Here is a 15,461-nt window from a genome sequence, read left to right as displayed (position 1 = left end):
TTACGGAAAAGCTATAAAATTCGCTACCTACCTTACTAACTGAATTCCTTCTCTAGTAATAGACTTTCAAACCCCCTCAACAAAAAATACGATCTTTACTTTCAGTTCCCCATCTCTTTAATCTTGAACCATGAGTTTTTGGTTGCAATGCATATGTTCACATTCCCAAAAACTTGCGAAATGAACTTGATCCATGTGCAAAACGATGTGTTGTTGGCTATTCTGATTTTTAAAAAGGGTATAGGTGTTATGACCCTCAAACCTGTAAATTGCACATAACCTTGGATGTTTCTTTTCTTGAATTAGAGCCTTATTATTTAGGAGGAGTCTCTAGACCTTCTCCTCAGGAAGAAAGCTCTAATAAAGAGAATGTGTTACAGCAAAATGGTAGAGGAGAAGAGTTTATGGTGTTAGAAGAAGTGACTGAATGTTTTGGGAAAAGTGTTCAATAATGTTGTGATAGTATTCATGAAATAGAGAGTGAGTTAGTTCTTCCTGCAAGTGAATCAGATGCTTCCATTACAAAGTCCTTAGAATTGCCCATGTCTACGCCTACACCATTAATTGAAGAATCAACCCAGAATGTTCTCCCTCATGTAATCCTAATGCCCATATCTGATGAGGTAATCTCAAATCCCATTTTTGATGAATCCTATGAAATCCTGAATCCTATATCAGATGAGTCTTATGAAACACATGTTCCTAAATATTCACAAAGATTGAATAAGGGAGTCCTAAAGAAACAATATGAACCTGATCCTAAAGCTAAAGTCAAATACCCAATTATCAACTATGTGTCCTTTTATAGATTGTCTAAATCGTATGCACTCACTATTAACCAATTATCCACTATATCTATATCCTAGTAGTTTGCAGGATGCATTAAAAGATCTGAAATGGATCAAGGTGATGAACGAAGAAATGGAGGCTTTGTAAAAGAATGCTACTTGGGAACTAGTTCCCTTACTCGAAGGAAAGAAAATGATTGGATGTAGATGGGTATTTACAGTGAAACTCAAAGTAGATGGCAACATTGATAGATATAAAGCATGGTTAGTTGAAAATGGGTATACGCAGAGGTATGGGGTGGATTATCAGGAGACTTTTGCACCAGTAGCCAAGATCAATACAATTTGCATTCTCATATCTATAGCAGCAAATCGAGATTGGCATTTACAACAATTTGATGTTAAAAGTGCTTTCCTCAATGGAGACTTAAAGGAAGAAGTCCACATAAAGTTACCACCAGGAATTAAACACAGTTCTTTGTGTAGAAGGAAAGTTTGTAAACTGAAGAAGTCATTATGTGGGCTAAAACAATCACCTAGAGCTTGGTTTGTGAGGTTTTCTTCTATAATGAAAGCATTTGGTTATAAGCAAAGTAACTCAGACCATACTTTGTTTATAAAACACAAAGAGGGGAAGGTAACAGCTTTAATCATGTATGTCGATGATATAGTCTTAACAAAAGATGACCCATATGAAATGAAAGCATTACAGGAATATTTGGCTGCTAAATTTGAAATGAAAGATTTAGGGCAACTTAAATGTTTCTTAGGGATTAAGGTTGCAAGATCAAAATAGGGGATTTCTCTTTTGCAATTAAAATATGTGCTAAATCTTTTAACCAAAATTGGAATGCTTGCTTCCAAACCAGCAGACATGCCTATAAAGATGAATCATAAGCTTGGAATTTTTTCAAATCAAGTTTCAACAGATAAGGGTCATTATCAGTGGTTGGTTGGAAGATTAATTTGTTTGTCACACACAAGACTAGATATAGCTTATGCTATAAGTGTCATAAGTCAGTTTATGCGTGCACCAAGTGAAGAACATATGAATCCAGTATATTGAATCTTAAGATACTTGAAGAGTGCTTCGGGCAAAGATTTGTTGTTCTCAAAAAATGGTGTCTTTAATATTGAAGGATTTACAAATTCTGATTGGGCAGGTAATCAAACAACTAGAAGATCCACATCTGGTTATTTTACTTTCATGGAAGGTAATCTTGTCACTTGGAAAGCAATAAGCAGAAGGTTGTGGCAAGATCAAGTGTAGAAGCTAAATTTCGAGGTATGGCTCATGGTGTATGCGAATTATTGTGGATTAGGAGTATTCTCAAAGAGTTAGGAATTAAATATGCAAAACCTATGAATCTTTATTGTGATAATAAGGTAGCCATTGACATTGCACAAAATCTTATACAACATGATCGCACCAAGCATGTTGAAATTGACCAACATTTCATTAAGGAGAACCTCGATCAAAAAATTATACAATTCCCATTTGTCCAGTCTGAAGGTCAATTAGCTGGTATTCTCACGAAATTAGTTTCAGGGAAAGTGTTCTATGGTATAATTGACAAGTTGGGCATCATTGCTATCTATGCTCCAACTTAAGGGGGAGTGTCAGCATAAGCTATAATTATTAATTTTGAAAAATATTTTGAGGAGAATATTTTCCCATTTTCTTTTTACAGCATGACAACTTGCTTGTACTCCAAGTATGTGTGAACTCAAATTCAATGTTGATGGCTCTACAAGAGGTAAACCTAGACCTATTAATTGTAGGGGAGTTCGAAGGAACTCAAATGGTTCTGTTGTTGGTATTTTCTTTGGACCACTTAAGGTTCAAGATTTTAATTTTGTGGAACTCATGAGAATTCTTCATGCACTTCATTTTTTCCCATCTTCACCCTATAGAAATTCCAATTAATAATTGAATCTGATTCAACTACTGCTCTTGCTTGGGTGAATGATGTCTCTATTAGACATTGGAATCATTGGCCTATTTTTAATAAGATCGATTCCTTCATCATATCTTTAGGCAACCTTAGCTTCCCCCATGTGCTTCGTGAAGGAAATTCCTTTGTTGACACTTTGGCAAAATTGGGTGTTGACCGAAATGATATGTTTTTTGCTTGGTAGTGATCTGACCTATCTCTTTCTCTTTACAACTTCTATTTTGATTTTTGCAATAGTGTCTCTATCATTTTCTACTGGGTTGTTGCCCCTGTTTTTTGGCCCTGATGTGTTTATATCTTTCTAGTTGCTCTACTTTTATTTTCTTTTGCTTCGGTCAAGTTTGTTGATCTTGTCCTTTATCCTCTTCTTTAAGGAGCTCTCTTGTTGTAAATTCTTTCTCTTTTAATAAAATTTTGGTTTTGACTAAGCAAAAAAAACTGCCAAGTTTGATGATAGTAATATGCAAGGATTGATTAAAGGCATAGAGAAGAAGAAATTTAGATGTGAAGTGAAAAGCATAGAGTGGGAGGATTACATTTGTAACTGTGCATATTCCTGATCTAAGGAGGCATATCTTGAAAGAGGAAGGCCTATCAAAGATGGTAGCTAAATGTTACCATGCAATATTAATTTCCCATAAAATTACCTAATGCTTTTTCTTTGGTATTAAATTTTTATGGTCATTTAGTGCATCAACTTTTAGTACATATAAGGTAGTATGATTCTATCGTATTTTAACATTGCTCACGAAGTTTTTTTTTTTCTCAGTCTATAATGGAATTTCATTGAGTATCAAAAGTTTGATACAAACTAATCAGGAAAGGATCAATGATAGAGAAGGCATCGCCGAGTACATGGTTGTCTGAAAATAGTGACATAAATACATAATGGTAAACATCAGCAGAGAATGCATTTTCTTTAACAAAAAAAAGAAGCGAATAACGATATATAAATGCAATGGAAGTAAGTACATAACTTGTTGCATGTCTTTAGCCCTTGGCTAGGCAGGAGACTTATGACAGTCATATGACTATACATAGAGTCATTACATATCCTTGATTAAAACCCCTATTTAGAGACATTCAGATTTACATATTAATAACTTCGGCACTGGAAGTGCCCTTAACACAATAAAGCTCAATCCCTATGGAGACAAGACCCTGATCGTACTCTCTTTGACAATCAACCAATGGTCATGATAAGAATCCAGACCCCATTGCCCTGAGAAAGTCGACCCTTGTTTTAGTTTAACAAAAACTTGGTTGCCTCGACATCCGTCCTTGCCTTTCACATGACCTTGCACTTAGCCTTTCTTGTTTGACATCAAAAAAAATGCAACCCACTGCAGTTCAATGCTAGTTGTAACATCCTTGGTGGTATTTCTTCACCCTCAATGCAGAGAGTGTATATAACATCATAAAAATGCCACCTAGGAAGAATACAGCAATGCAATAATCATACAACAACTTTCAATTCTAAGGTGAAGGCTCTTGCTAGAAAGATAGCTTATCACACAATTAAGCAAGCTCATTCATGTTGAAGCTAATACTTGCATGTGGCTTGCAATAGTAGTTTAACACGTGTGCAAGCTCAAATTAAGTTCTTACCAATGATTATTCTTCTCAACTAATGTATTTACGTGTTGTTATACATGCTTAGTACTTAATGCATTTTAACACTTGTCTTATGCATGTAACCAAGTGTTGTAGGCTGTTATCCATGTATGAACCTGTTCTAATTAAATGCCTTTAGCAACCAATAATGAAATGAATGAGCTTTAGTTATTTGCTTAGCATACTTTGTTCATCCATATTTTCTTTGCTTGTAACAGAAACTGATTAATGCAGCCATATCTCAACTTCTCCCAAAACACAACATGGTATTGAAGCCCAATTTAAGTTCTTAAAGAATCACAAAACCTTCCAAACAACAACCCATCTTTTAAGCATGGCAAATAGCAATATCTTCTGTTATCAAACACTACCAACCTTTAAGGGAGCCCACTACTTCATTTGGTTTGTGAAAATGAAAGCCTACATGAGGGTTTACGACCTTTGGAATGTGTTTGAAGTAGGAAATAGAACAAGACAAATGCAACCCTTGAATCCATCAAAGGAGTTTGAGGTCTTGAAAATGAAGAACAAAGAAGCTGTGAAAGACTGTAAAGGTAAACTCATGTGAATATCAAATCAAGTGAGATTTTTTGGAGAAAATCTATCTAATGTGTCCATACCCGAGAGATTCAAAGCTAAAATCTCTTCATTGGAAGAGTCAAAAGACCTCTCCAAATTGACACTTATTGAAGTCATGACTACTCTCCAAGCTATTAGTGTGAGCATTACAAGCCAATCTATAGTTGTATGAAAGTTACAATTTGAGATATTCATGTATGACATTTTGTTATTTATAATAACATAGAAATGGTTCTTTATTCATAAGTTATAGTTTAATTACTATTTATGCTTATGTAGATGAAGCCCATAGAACTATATATGCCTTGCAAAGAAATTGTATAGAGATACAATTATGAGATCTTTATGCATCAAAGCATTGTTCTTAAAAGTTTATGATCATTGTATTATCGAGATAAGGCATTGATAATACTCAAAGATCGGAACGTGCTATGTTCCTTACTTGTGAAGTAAGCAACTAACTTCATCGATTGAAGTATAGAGATACTTGAAACTAGCATATGGGTGTTTGCCTTTGGAAAGCAAGTTCACTGAATATGACCCGACATGAGAAGTGTATTTGGTATCTCGTTCTAGTGTCTCTACAATACTTCTTATGTGTTAGTGTTGTAAATACTCCTTAGACGTGAGACACCAAATTGTCTTGTATGTGGAGTGTTATACTTTGATTTCATCCCTATAAGTCCTACCAAAAAGGCTAAATTAGAATGTTTTTGGATATAGTATGAAGCACGTGAAGGCAAATTAGTGGTCGAGATAGGAATCATCACTCGAAATGATTCAAATGGGCATATTCTAATGGTTCTTGGTTGATATTAGCTTAATCAAATCCTTGACCAAGGTGATTTGGAAATTATGGCAATGAGTTTCATAAATCTCTATAAAACTAATAATCTAATTACAAGAACAAATATGGAGATCAATAAGAGTAGACATTGCATCATGCTCTTATCATCTCTAGGATATATGATAAGGGAACGAATTACACTAATAAACTGTACACTTAAAGGTTGTCAAAGAACCTTTTGACTCTCCTAACAATTGAGGGTCATGATATATTACTAAATGCCAATCTTGTTCTATGAAATTTAATTAATCAATTTAAAATGACTATGATGCATTTATATTAATTAATAAAATTACAATTCAGTTCCATTACTAACATATTAGGAACATAATGGTCACTCACAAAGGTTATATTATAAATTAAATTGGGAGTGTGATGATTTAAGTTGGACTTAAATCATACACTAGATTTTTAGCCTCAAAGGACTTAATAAAATGGTTTAATTAAGTGTTTGGCCACTATTATAAAAGGTTATAATATTATAGGCTCATTTGCAAATAAAGGAAGCCAATTAACCTAGATATAAATATCACTTTTCAAACTACTCTTTGAAGGGTTTTGACAAAAAGTTGTCAAAATAACTCTTTCAACCAAAAAAAAAAAAACACTGTAGTCATCCCTTTAGTGGTGGTGAAACTTGGAGAAAAGTTCTTCAATATTTAGATTTGGCTAGGAGTGTGAGAAAAAAGAAAAGAGCAAAAAGTTGCTCATTTTGCTAACACAAAACTGTAGTTAAAAGCCTCCCACCTTGTGAAGGTTCAAATGCAACCATGTGGATATCATTGGAGGCCAAACATATGGGTGGCTTGAGTTCTTCCGCGTCCTTGTGGTGTGCTTCATTTTGAAAGTGGTTTTGCCATCGTGATTACTACATGACTTGGCTAGGTAATTTTCAGACTAATTTCTTGATCAATAATTTTGTATTAATACGTTCAAGGTGATCCATGGATTGGCTGCACAAGTTTACATTGTCGTTTCAAAACTTTAAATTTCCACTGCATATGTTCTGATCTTATGCCGTTTCCATTACAAGCTACACAACATAGGAAAGCAATCCGCATGGACAACAACATAGAAAATGCTTTGACAGCCAAGTTCAAAGACAAGGGTGCTTTGCAATCTGAAAAACCTTTGAACAAAAAAGAACATGCAATGAGTTTGGACATGTGGAGAAGGTTTACAAAATAAACCTGAGACACAAGAAAAGCCAACTCAGACAGAAGAGAAGGTTGATGCAACGAAAGAGCATTTGTTCATGGCTATAACCAAAACCAAAGCTCCAGCTTATGAGGAATGAGTTGATATTAAAGGAGGAGTATTGAAGCTAACACTTGCATGCGGCTTGCAATAGCAGTTTAACACGTGTGCAAGCTCAACTTAAGTCCCTACCGGCCATTACTCCTCTTAGCTAATGTATATACGTGTTGTTATACATGCTTAGTTGTTACAGCATTTTAACCCTTGTCTTTTGCATGTAACAAAGTATTGTAGACTATTATCCACATACGAACCTGTTGTAATTAAATGCCTTTAACAACCAAGTATTAGTTCTTTGCTTAGCATACTTTGTTCATCCTTATTTTTCTTACCTGTAACAGAAGCTGAATCATGCAGCCATATCTCGACTTCTTTCAAAACACAACAGTTCAGAGTTTGAGTAAAATAGAAAAGAACACCAGGTACCCGAGAAGATGAGAAGCCAGAATGCAGAATGGGCAACCCCATAGCATACTGCCAGAAATAAGATGTCAGCCACAGCACAATGCTGATCACCAATAGAATACCACCAGCACTTTATAAAACCACCTCTAGTGATAGAGTTTGACTCTCTTGCTGTAGTATCATGGGTAAGGAAAGAATCCTTGAGGCCTTGGGGATAGTAGAAGATTTTCTCTGAGATTGACAGGTTACAGAAATAATTTGGAGGGTGATTATTACTCATATTTCCAAGGAAGCAAATTATTTTGCGGACTCTTTAGCAAAGTTGGGTGTTGATGGTTTGGAGTTGTTCTATGCTTGATGGTATGAGCTTTAATTGTTGTAATCTCTATACTGACTTCAGGGTATGTAATAGTCATATTGATGTGTATGTACTTTATGTCTTTGTGAAGGTGATTATGTACTCAGATGAAATGTTAATAGCTCTGGATTGCCCATCTTAGTAAATGAGATGTGAAGCTTATAACGCTTATCTTATCATTAATGAAATCGCATTATTGACTGAGAAAAAAAAAGTTTTGAATCAAACCCCCAAAAAATATGCTTTATTTATTTGACAAGGTCCCATTTTATTAGCAGTCAAATCACCTACCTTTTTTTCTAAAATCATGAAGCGAAGATCAACGTGTGGATAATTATTGGATTAAAACACACACCAAAGCTTAACATATGTTTTATTCGAATTCATTGAATCATCATATAAAAACACTTCATTATACATACTTATTAACGTATGTGTTCTGGCCATTTTATGTGTTTATGCACCACACATGACCACCAAACACACTCAATTCAGCAACATAATTATAACAGAACTGCAGCTTTCTGTCTCATACAAGATTCAATTCATTGCCAGATATCTGGCGCTTTAGACCCAACTCAAACCATTCATATGAAAGAAACTAACGTAGTCTTAACAACATGAATGGTTTCACTGTTTAAGAATGTCTTTTTGGATGTTGTTAAATCTTGACCTTGTCATAGTGAGGATTAGGAGAGGCAAATGCAAGGAACTCGTGGTCATGTTCGAATATAGTCATTTTTTTTTCATCTAAAGTAACCCATGCTTCTACTGCCTTCTCCTGTCCAATCTCTTTGAGAAAAGTAAGACTAGTAAAAGCAGGAGATACTACCCCTGGGATACCAATCCAACTTGGCTTTCCCCATCCAAAATCAACTTGATGCATCCCAGAATTCAACCAACTAGAGAAACCATAGACTTGTGCGTTTCCTTTTGCGGCAAATTCTGCTACCTGATTTGCTTTCTCACTTATAACCTTAAAACCTTCATCACCTTGCAGAGATTGCAAGTAATCAGTGTTGTAATTCTCCATTGCTTCTCTCAATAGATAGGCCAAGTGATGTAACTCTATGTCTTTGTCAGCGGGCTTATATGCGGAAGCTGCGAACCTAATCAGGTTGCCGACTGAATAATCCGGTAACCGTGGCTTCATTTTATGTCGTAAGTTCACTGCTTGGCATAAGACAGAAGGCTTTAGAATTCCTGATGCTGATGCACAAGCCAACATGGCATATTTCCATATGAATGCTGTCAGTGCTTCCACTCGAGAAGGATGCTCCAGACTTTTGCTTTTCGCTTTAAACATTAGAGTGGCTATTGCATTGGCATCGAACACAAATCTCCTTGTCTTGTACCTTTCTTCTTTGAACCAAAGGGTTCTTGTGGAAGATAAAAAATTTGGTGGTATCGAATCCATAGGAGGAAAAAGTCGTGAAGATGCCTCTAACAAATCAGGATGGGGTATTTCACCATTAGAACCTCGAGAAAAAGCTGCCCAACTTCTAAGAAAAGCAGATATAGTAGATGCATCAATGATCTTGTGAGAACAACACATAGCTAGTGCTATTCCCCCACAATCGAAGATGTTCACTTGAACGGCTAGTTGGGGAATTACTGCTGGGTCTGAAAAGTAGCAAAAGGGTTCGCAGGGAATCAAGTGGTTCAATTTTTCTAATTCTGTGGATTGAAGGTAATCAGATAAGCAGCCATTAACTCGAGCTTCGATGTATGGCACTCCCTCCCTATAATAATCAATACAAAAGTTATCTATTGTCCGGCCAGATAAAGGGTAAAATTGGTTCAAGGTTTTTGAGAGTGATTCTTTCAATCGGGCTAAGATTTGGGCGCTGTCGAAATGGGAATTACTGGATTGGGTGTAGAAGAAGATGAGTGGAACATAGAATGCTGGAATGAGTTGGTCCAAAAATGAGAGCTTGAATGGCTTGAGAAGATGAACTTCCTGCGAAGATGGTTGAACAGTTTCCCTTGAAGTAATTCGAACATCCATCGTGATCTTCTCCGAAATAAATTAATAAGTATATTCTTTGATGCAACAGTTGCAATTTTCGTTTTAGATGATCAAAGTTGCGGCTTGTATTTATAAGCTTTGAAATTGAAAGCACGAATTTCAACTCAATAATTTAATAAAAAAATAAATGTATAACAAGATTACTTGATATTTAACATTGGAGGAAATTACGAGGAATAATCTTTGTTTATAAGGATATTTTAAAAATAACCATCAAAATAAGTTTAACTGTTTTTAGCTATATTTAGTCATAACTTGACAAAAATACCCTTAAAACTATTTTAAATAAATTAAACCATTCATCACAATTTCTCCTCATTTGTGTTTCTGATTCCTCTCTCTCACCATCCCAGTCTCTAAAATTTTATTGATTTCTCTCTTCGGCATTCGTCTGTTATGCTTTCGATTTCTCTCTCTCGCATTTTCAAACTTCTCTTTCTTACGTTTTTAAGATACCAAGCAATAGTTTTGATGTGCTTGGGTGGGTGATTATTTGAAAATATTGATTTTTAAGTATTTTGAGTAAAACTAAAACAGTAGAAATGATCACAAATGTTTGAAACAAATTTTAATTGAATCAATTTGGGACCTAGACACCAATAAATTCAAAAAATTAAAATTTATAAACCTAGGTTTTCAAAAACAAAAAATTTATTTTTAGTTGAAATAGGTGTTTTAGATAAGAAATTTTATATTTTGATTTATGAAAATATGTTAGAAACACTTTAATCGGTGTCAAATTGTCAAAAAAACAAAAAAAAAATGAAGAAAGTTGAGAGAATTTGAAGTTTTGGTTCATAAGTAACAACAACATTTTAAACATTAAAGTGTAACAAAATGTTTTTGAATATGATATGTAACAATAATATTTTTTTCAACATGGCGTGTAACAACAGTATTTTTTTTCAACATGGCGTGTAACAACTTTTTTTAACCATGGCGTGTAACATATTTTTGTACATGGCGTGTAACAATAGTATTTTTTTCAATATGGCGTGTAACAATCTAATCATGGCATGCCACATGTTTTTGTGCATGACGTGTCACATGTTTCTGTACATGGTGTGCAACAACCTAACCATGGCGTATCACATGTTTTTGTACATTGCGTGTCATATGTTTCTGTACATTGTGTGTAACAACCTAACCATGACATGTCATATGTTTTTGCACATGGCGTCTAACAACCTAATCATGACATGTAACATATTTTTGTACATGGCGTGTAACAACCTAACCATGGCGTGTTACATGTTTTTGTACATGGCGTGTTACATGTTTTTGTATATGACGTGTCATATGTTTCTGTACATGGTGTTTAACAACCTAACCATGACATGTCACATATTTTTGTACATGGCGTGTCACATGTTTCTGTACATGGTGTGTCACATGTTTTTATACATGGTGTGTAACAACCTAACCATGAGTGTCACATGTTTTTGCACATGAAGTGTAACAATATAATCATGACGTGTAATATATTTTTGTACATGGCGTGTAACATCATAGCGTGTAATTTCATTAAAGGTAATTTTGTTCAACTTAGTTAAAAATAGTTAAAATTATAAAAATGGTTATTTTTTAAAAACATCTTATCTTTAAAGGTTATTTAAAATGCCCCGTTAGTTAAATGCAATTTCTACTTGTAATATGAAACCCTGCTATCTTTTGTTTTGTTGATCCATTTATGCAATCTAAGATAAAATATACCATGAAATGACATCATAGTATGAATTTCCAATTTGTTCTGGAAACCAAGAAAATGCAACAATTTGGTTAAAGTTACAAACCAATTACAAAAATATCAACTTTAGTTACAAAAAGTTCAAGTTTACTTGCAAAAATACAAACTTTAAACACAAAAAGAATTCTAATATCCATTTAGTTACAAAAAATAATTAGTGCAATAGTCAAAATAACAACAACAACAACCAATATGGCAAATCAACCAAAATATCAACCACACAACATCATCAGACTTTTCTAACAATACAACATCTAGCAAATCAGTAGCTGATGACTTTGATTTTTTTTTTTTTATATGTTGTGCAGTTTTCTATGGCAAAAATAAGGCAACAACATTATCAACACAATGCAATTAGTTTTCTTCTTACCAATAGTTTCTTAGTAGAAATGAATGACATAGAATTGTAGTTGCTAGTTGAAACTACCAATTGATTTCCCCTACCAATGTAGGAAGGGAACTACAATTGATTTCACCTACATTGGTAGGGTAATCAATCACTAGTTGTAACTAGCAACCACCACACAGGGGCGTTTACAATATCAAAAACTTGCTCGCTATCCCAAACTTTTCCATTAAAAATCATGTCATTGTGGTGCAACCATATCAACCAAACAATCACGAAAAAGGCCATTTTCCACATGCTTAGATTTTCCATTTTAATACTTGTATCATTCCATGTAACAAGTGTACCTGTGGCCTTTTTAGGAGTGACCCACGCTATGCCCCAACTATTACACCACAACATCAATATGCTTGTCAACTCCAAATTTAATGAGGGAATCTACAAAGGAGTTGCCTTCCTTTAGAATATGCATAAAGAAAATCACACCAAGTGATTGCCACAAAGCATCAATCTCATTAAAGATTTGGTATTTATCCCATGGTCTCTAGTCTGTATTGATCACCCATGATAAGGCTCAATTTAGGTGAGTAATCTTTCTATAAATTCGAGGATGAATTTCCTTAAAGAGGAGAGAATGTAGAGCTCTAATTTAGCATACAAGGGCAAAATAGGGAATTCACTTGGTGAGCTCATGGAAACACTTTTTACCAACCCAAATATTCTTAGAATTTACCTTTAAACTTATTAATACAAGTGAAAAAAGGCATCTGAAGGACAAGGAAACAAGAAACTTAGCAAAGGAAAGCCAATTCTGTAATTTGTCCTAGAGGGATCGACCCCCTTTTAGTAGAGATCAACCCTCCATTGGCCTATCTACCCTTTCATTTTTGTTTAAGCTTTTTCATTCTTCTTTCTTCCTTTCACCTTCAACTCTTCCAATTCCTTCACCCCTTCAATTCCCTCTCAAATTAGGCTAAATTGAAGCTCTAAAAGTTGAATCTAAGGTGAGATTAAGACTTTCCAACTTTCAATTTAGTTAGTTTTGTTTTTGTCTCCAACCTAAGGGTTTGTGGTGGAAATTCTCTCTCATAAGCTCACCAAGATAAGGACTCCCTTAATTTGTAACTTTGAAGATTAGATGGTTAGTGAAAATGAATTGAATGAAGTTGTAGGAACTAGTCAAGATTTTAATCAGCTAGTTTCAAATTAAGAAATTTAAGAGGAATTTATATGAAATGTGGTCAATTTAGGGTCCATTGAGACTCCAAGGATTAATTTGGAGCAAGGTGTGTTGAGCTATTTTGTGAGTGTAGCAAGGAGGCATTAAAGGTGAGTAAATTGCATTTAAACTACTTTGTTATGTAAATATGCATAAACTATGTTTTGCATGCTCACTAGATTCCATGTTTCAATGTTGAGTTCCAAATTGAATTTGTGATGAAATTGTCCATTAAATGTGTTTTGGTATTATTGTATATGTGTGTGTGTATACACACGCATACTATTATGGTATTTGAAAATGCATACAGAACAAGCCTTTTTAAGGATTTCTTCTTCAAAATGATGTTTGTAGGAATAGAATGTGTGCCACTCAGTGGCTATACTTGACATGTTTTTGATCAAGAACAAATGTAAGAGCAATGCTCACTATCTATGTGTGCAACCTTAGAGTAAGGTTTGCTATTGATGACAATAAACCCTTATTGATGATATGGGGTAAAGGTGAATTAATAATGCTTATATTGTGAAGGTGAATGCTTTCACTCAAATAGTTGTGTTATAAGTATAATAGAGCTTCTTTTGTTAAAACTATAGCTAGCAACAATGGATATTAGTCATTGTGCACAATACTTATTATTCCTATTTAGCAGAAGCCATGGTGTTAGACATGTGTGCTCGATGAGACACTTGCTTGTTATCCCTATCTAGCAAGGGCTATAATGGTGGACATTTGTGCTTGAGTAAAACACATGCTTTAACCTATCTATGAAGGTTTGGTGCTAGACATGTGTGCTCAATGAAACACATGTTTGTTATCCCTATCTAGCAAGAGGTATCGTGCTGCACATGTATGCTGAAGCAAGACACGTGCTTGAGCTTAGCTAATAAGGTTTGGTGCCAAACATGTGTTTTGGGGATAAAACACATGCTTGATGCCTATCTAGTAAGGCTTTATGCTAGACATGTGTGGAGAGTAAGACACATGCTTAATGCCCTAAGAATTTAAAGTTATGACACTACTCCACTGGTCGAAAGACCTTTGGCTTAAACTTGGTTTTTAATTCAAAGGTCCACTTAGGCAACACTTGGATTGATTCTTGAAAAGGTGCTTGGTTAAGCTATTTATGGGTTTGGATTGCGATCCTTCTTTTGAGATGTAACAAGATTGGATATTTGATGGAATGAGCTTTTGAGATAAATGTATGATGGTGGAATGTGGATTCCCTTTTGTTAGACCAAATTTAAAGTTAAAAAGAACTCAAAAGTTGCATTATGGTCAACAAGGATCTACCCTTGAAACTCAGAAGGTCAATCGTTGTCATCCAAAAGTTATTGAGTGCTTTTGGCCATGAAGGATCAACCTCGAAATAGAAATATTTGATCCCTAGCATCCAATAACTGTGTAAAGGCTTTCTAGCCATAAGGGATCAACCCTTAAAGTTAGAAAAGATCGATCCTCGAAAGCTAGAACCTCCAAAAATGTTTCCATGTGCTAGTGATCAACCCCCAAGGTAAGAAAGGTCGATCCCTTTATACCAAAATTAAGTTATGTTTTCCTTTTGAGTGTTTTTCAAAGGCCATTGGTTAGTACCTTTCTCCCAACTTCTAAAGGAGTTTTCATACATGTATAAGTTCGCCTAATTAATGCACAACACATTGTTCATGCTTGATTTGAATGGGATTTATCTTTGAAAACAAATTTGCAATGTTTGCAAATAAAGGCAATGTATTATTAACAAATCATGCTTAACTTGTTCCCTTACATTATTCACTCACTGAGTTATACTCACATTTTTAAATCTCATGCTTCTAGTTTTTAAATACTTGACTTAGCTTGGATTGCCATCTCAGGAAGGATTGTCAAGTCTCGTTTGATAGGTATGCTTAACAGTCGATTATGAAGCCTACTTATGTCAGTTACGCTTCGCTAACGGGTTTATTTTGGTTATGTAACTACGAGTGTTAGTTTACACTCTTACCTTGTAGCCATGCATATGTATATGTATGGCATATGGTTTAGTGCAATGGCTCGAGGGCCCACATGAGCACACAAGTTGTGAAAAATGTATGACATCATAACTTGATATATATGTAAGAGCTAATATGAGCTCGATGCTTTATTGATGAATGAGAGTACATCTATGCAATTGTAGTTGAAGTTTACAAACATTCGAGTGTACTTATGATTGTACCATGTATATGTGTACTTGTCGAGTGTGAGGCTTGCTTGGGTTAAAGGGACTTGTGTTCTTGGTCTTCGCGCTGGTCATGGTACGGGATTGAGTTGTGACAATTGACTTAGTCAAAGTACCACT

The 15,461-nt window shown here is 34.8% G+C and overlaps 1 protein-coding gene across 1 annotated transcript; it reads right to left on the bottom strand.

Moving 5' to 3' along the window:
* Positions 1–6,715: 6,715 nt before the first annotated feature.
* On the bottom strand, positions 6,716–9,811 carry LOC18599181 (akuammiline synthase 2-like). Its single transcript, XM_088806645.1, has 3 exons — positions 8,477–9,811; positions 7,373–7,514; positions 6,716–6,903 (listed from the first exon to the last, which is right to left on the bottom strand). Exons 1-3 carry the CDS (start codon positions 9,809–9,811, stop codon positions 6,716–6,718), a joined length of 1,665 nt encoding a protein of 554 aa, XP_088662771.1.
* Between the last annotated feature and the right edge of the window lie 5,650 nt (positions 9,812–15,461).

Source organism: Theobroma cacao, chromosome 5 (genome assembly GCF_053813885.1).
Source record: "Theobroma cacao isolate CCN51 chromosome 5, ASM5381388v1, whole genome shotgun sequence".
Lineage (NCBI taxonomy): Eukaryota > Viridiplantae > Streptophyta > Magnoliopsida > Malvales > Malvaceae > Theobroma > Theobroma cacao.
Note: the sequence above shows the minus strand (reverse complement) of the source record. Positions and strands in the feature narration are given on the sequence as shown.

What these genes read in the sequence shown, in the direction of transcription:
- LOC18599181 (XM_088806645.1), bottom strand. Translation starts at nt 9,811, where the DNA reads ATGGATGTTCGAATTACTTCAAGGGAAACTGTTCAACCATCTTCGCAG. An exon ending in CTAATCCTCACTATGACAAG is followed by an intron (nt 7,515 to 8,476) that starts GTCAAGATTTAA and finishes TATTTCTGGCAG; the next exon opens with TATGCTATGGGGTTGCCCAT. An exon ending in TGATTCAGCTTCTGTTACAG is followed by an intron (nt 6,904 to 7,372) that starts GTAAGAAAAATA and finishes AAGGTTTTTCAG; the next exon opens with ATTGCAAAGCACCCTTGTCT.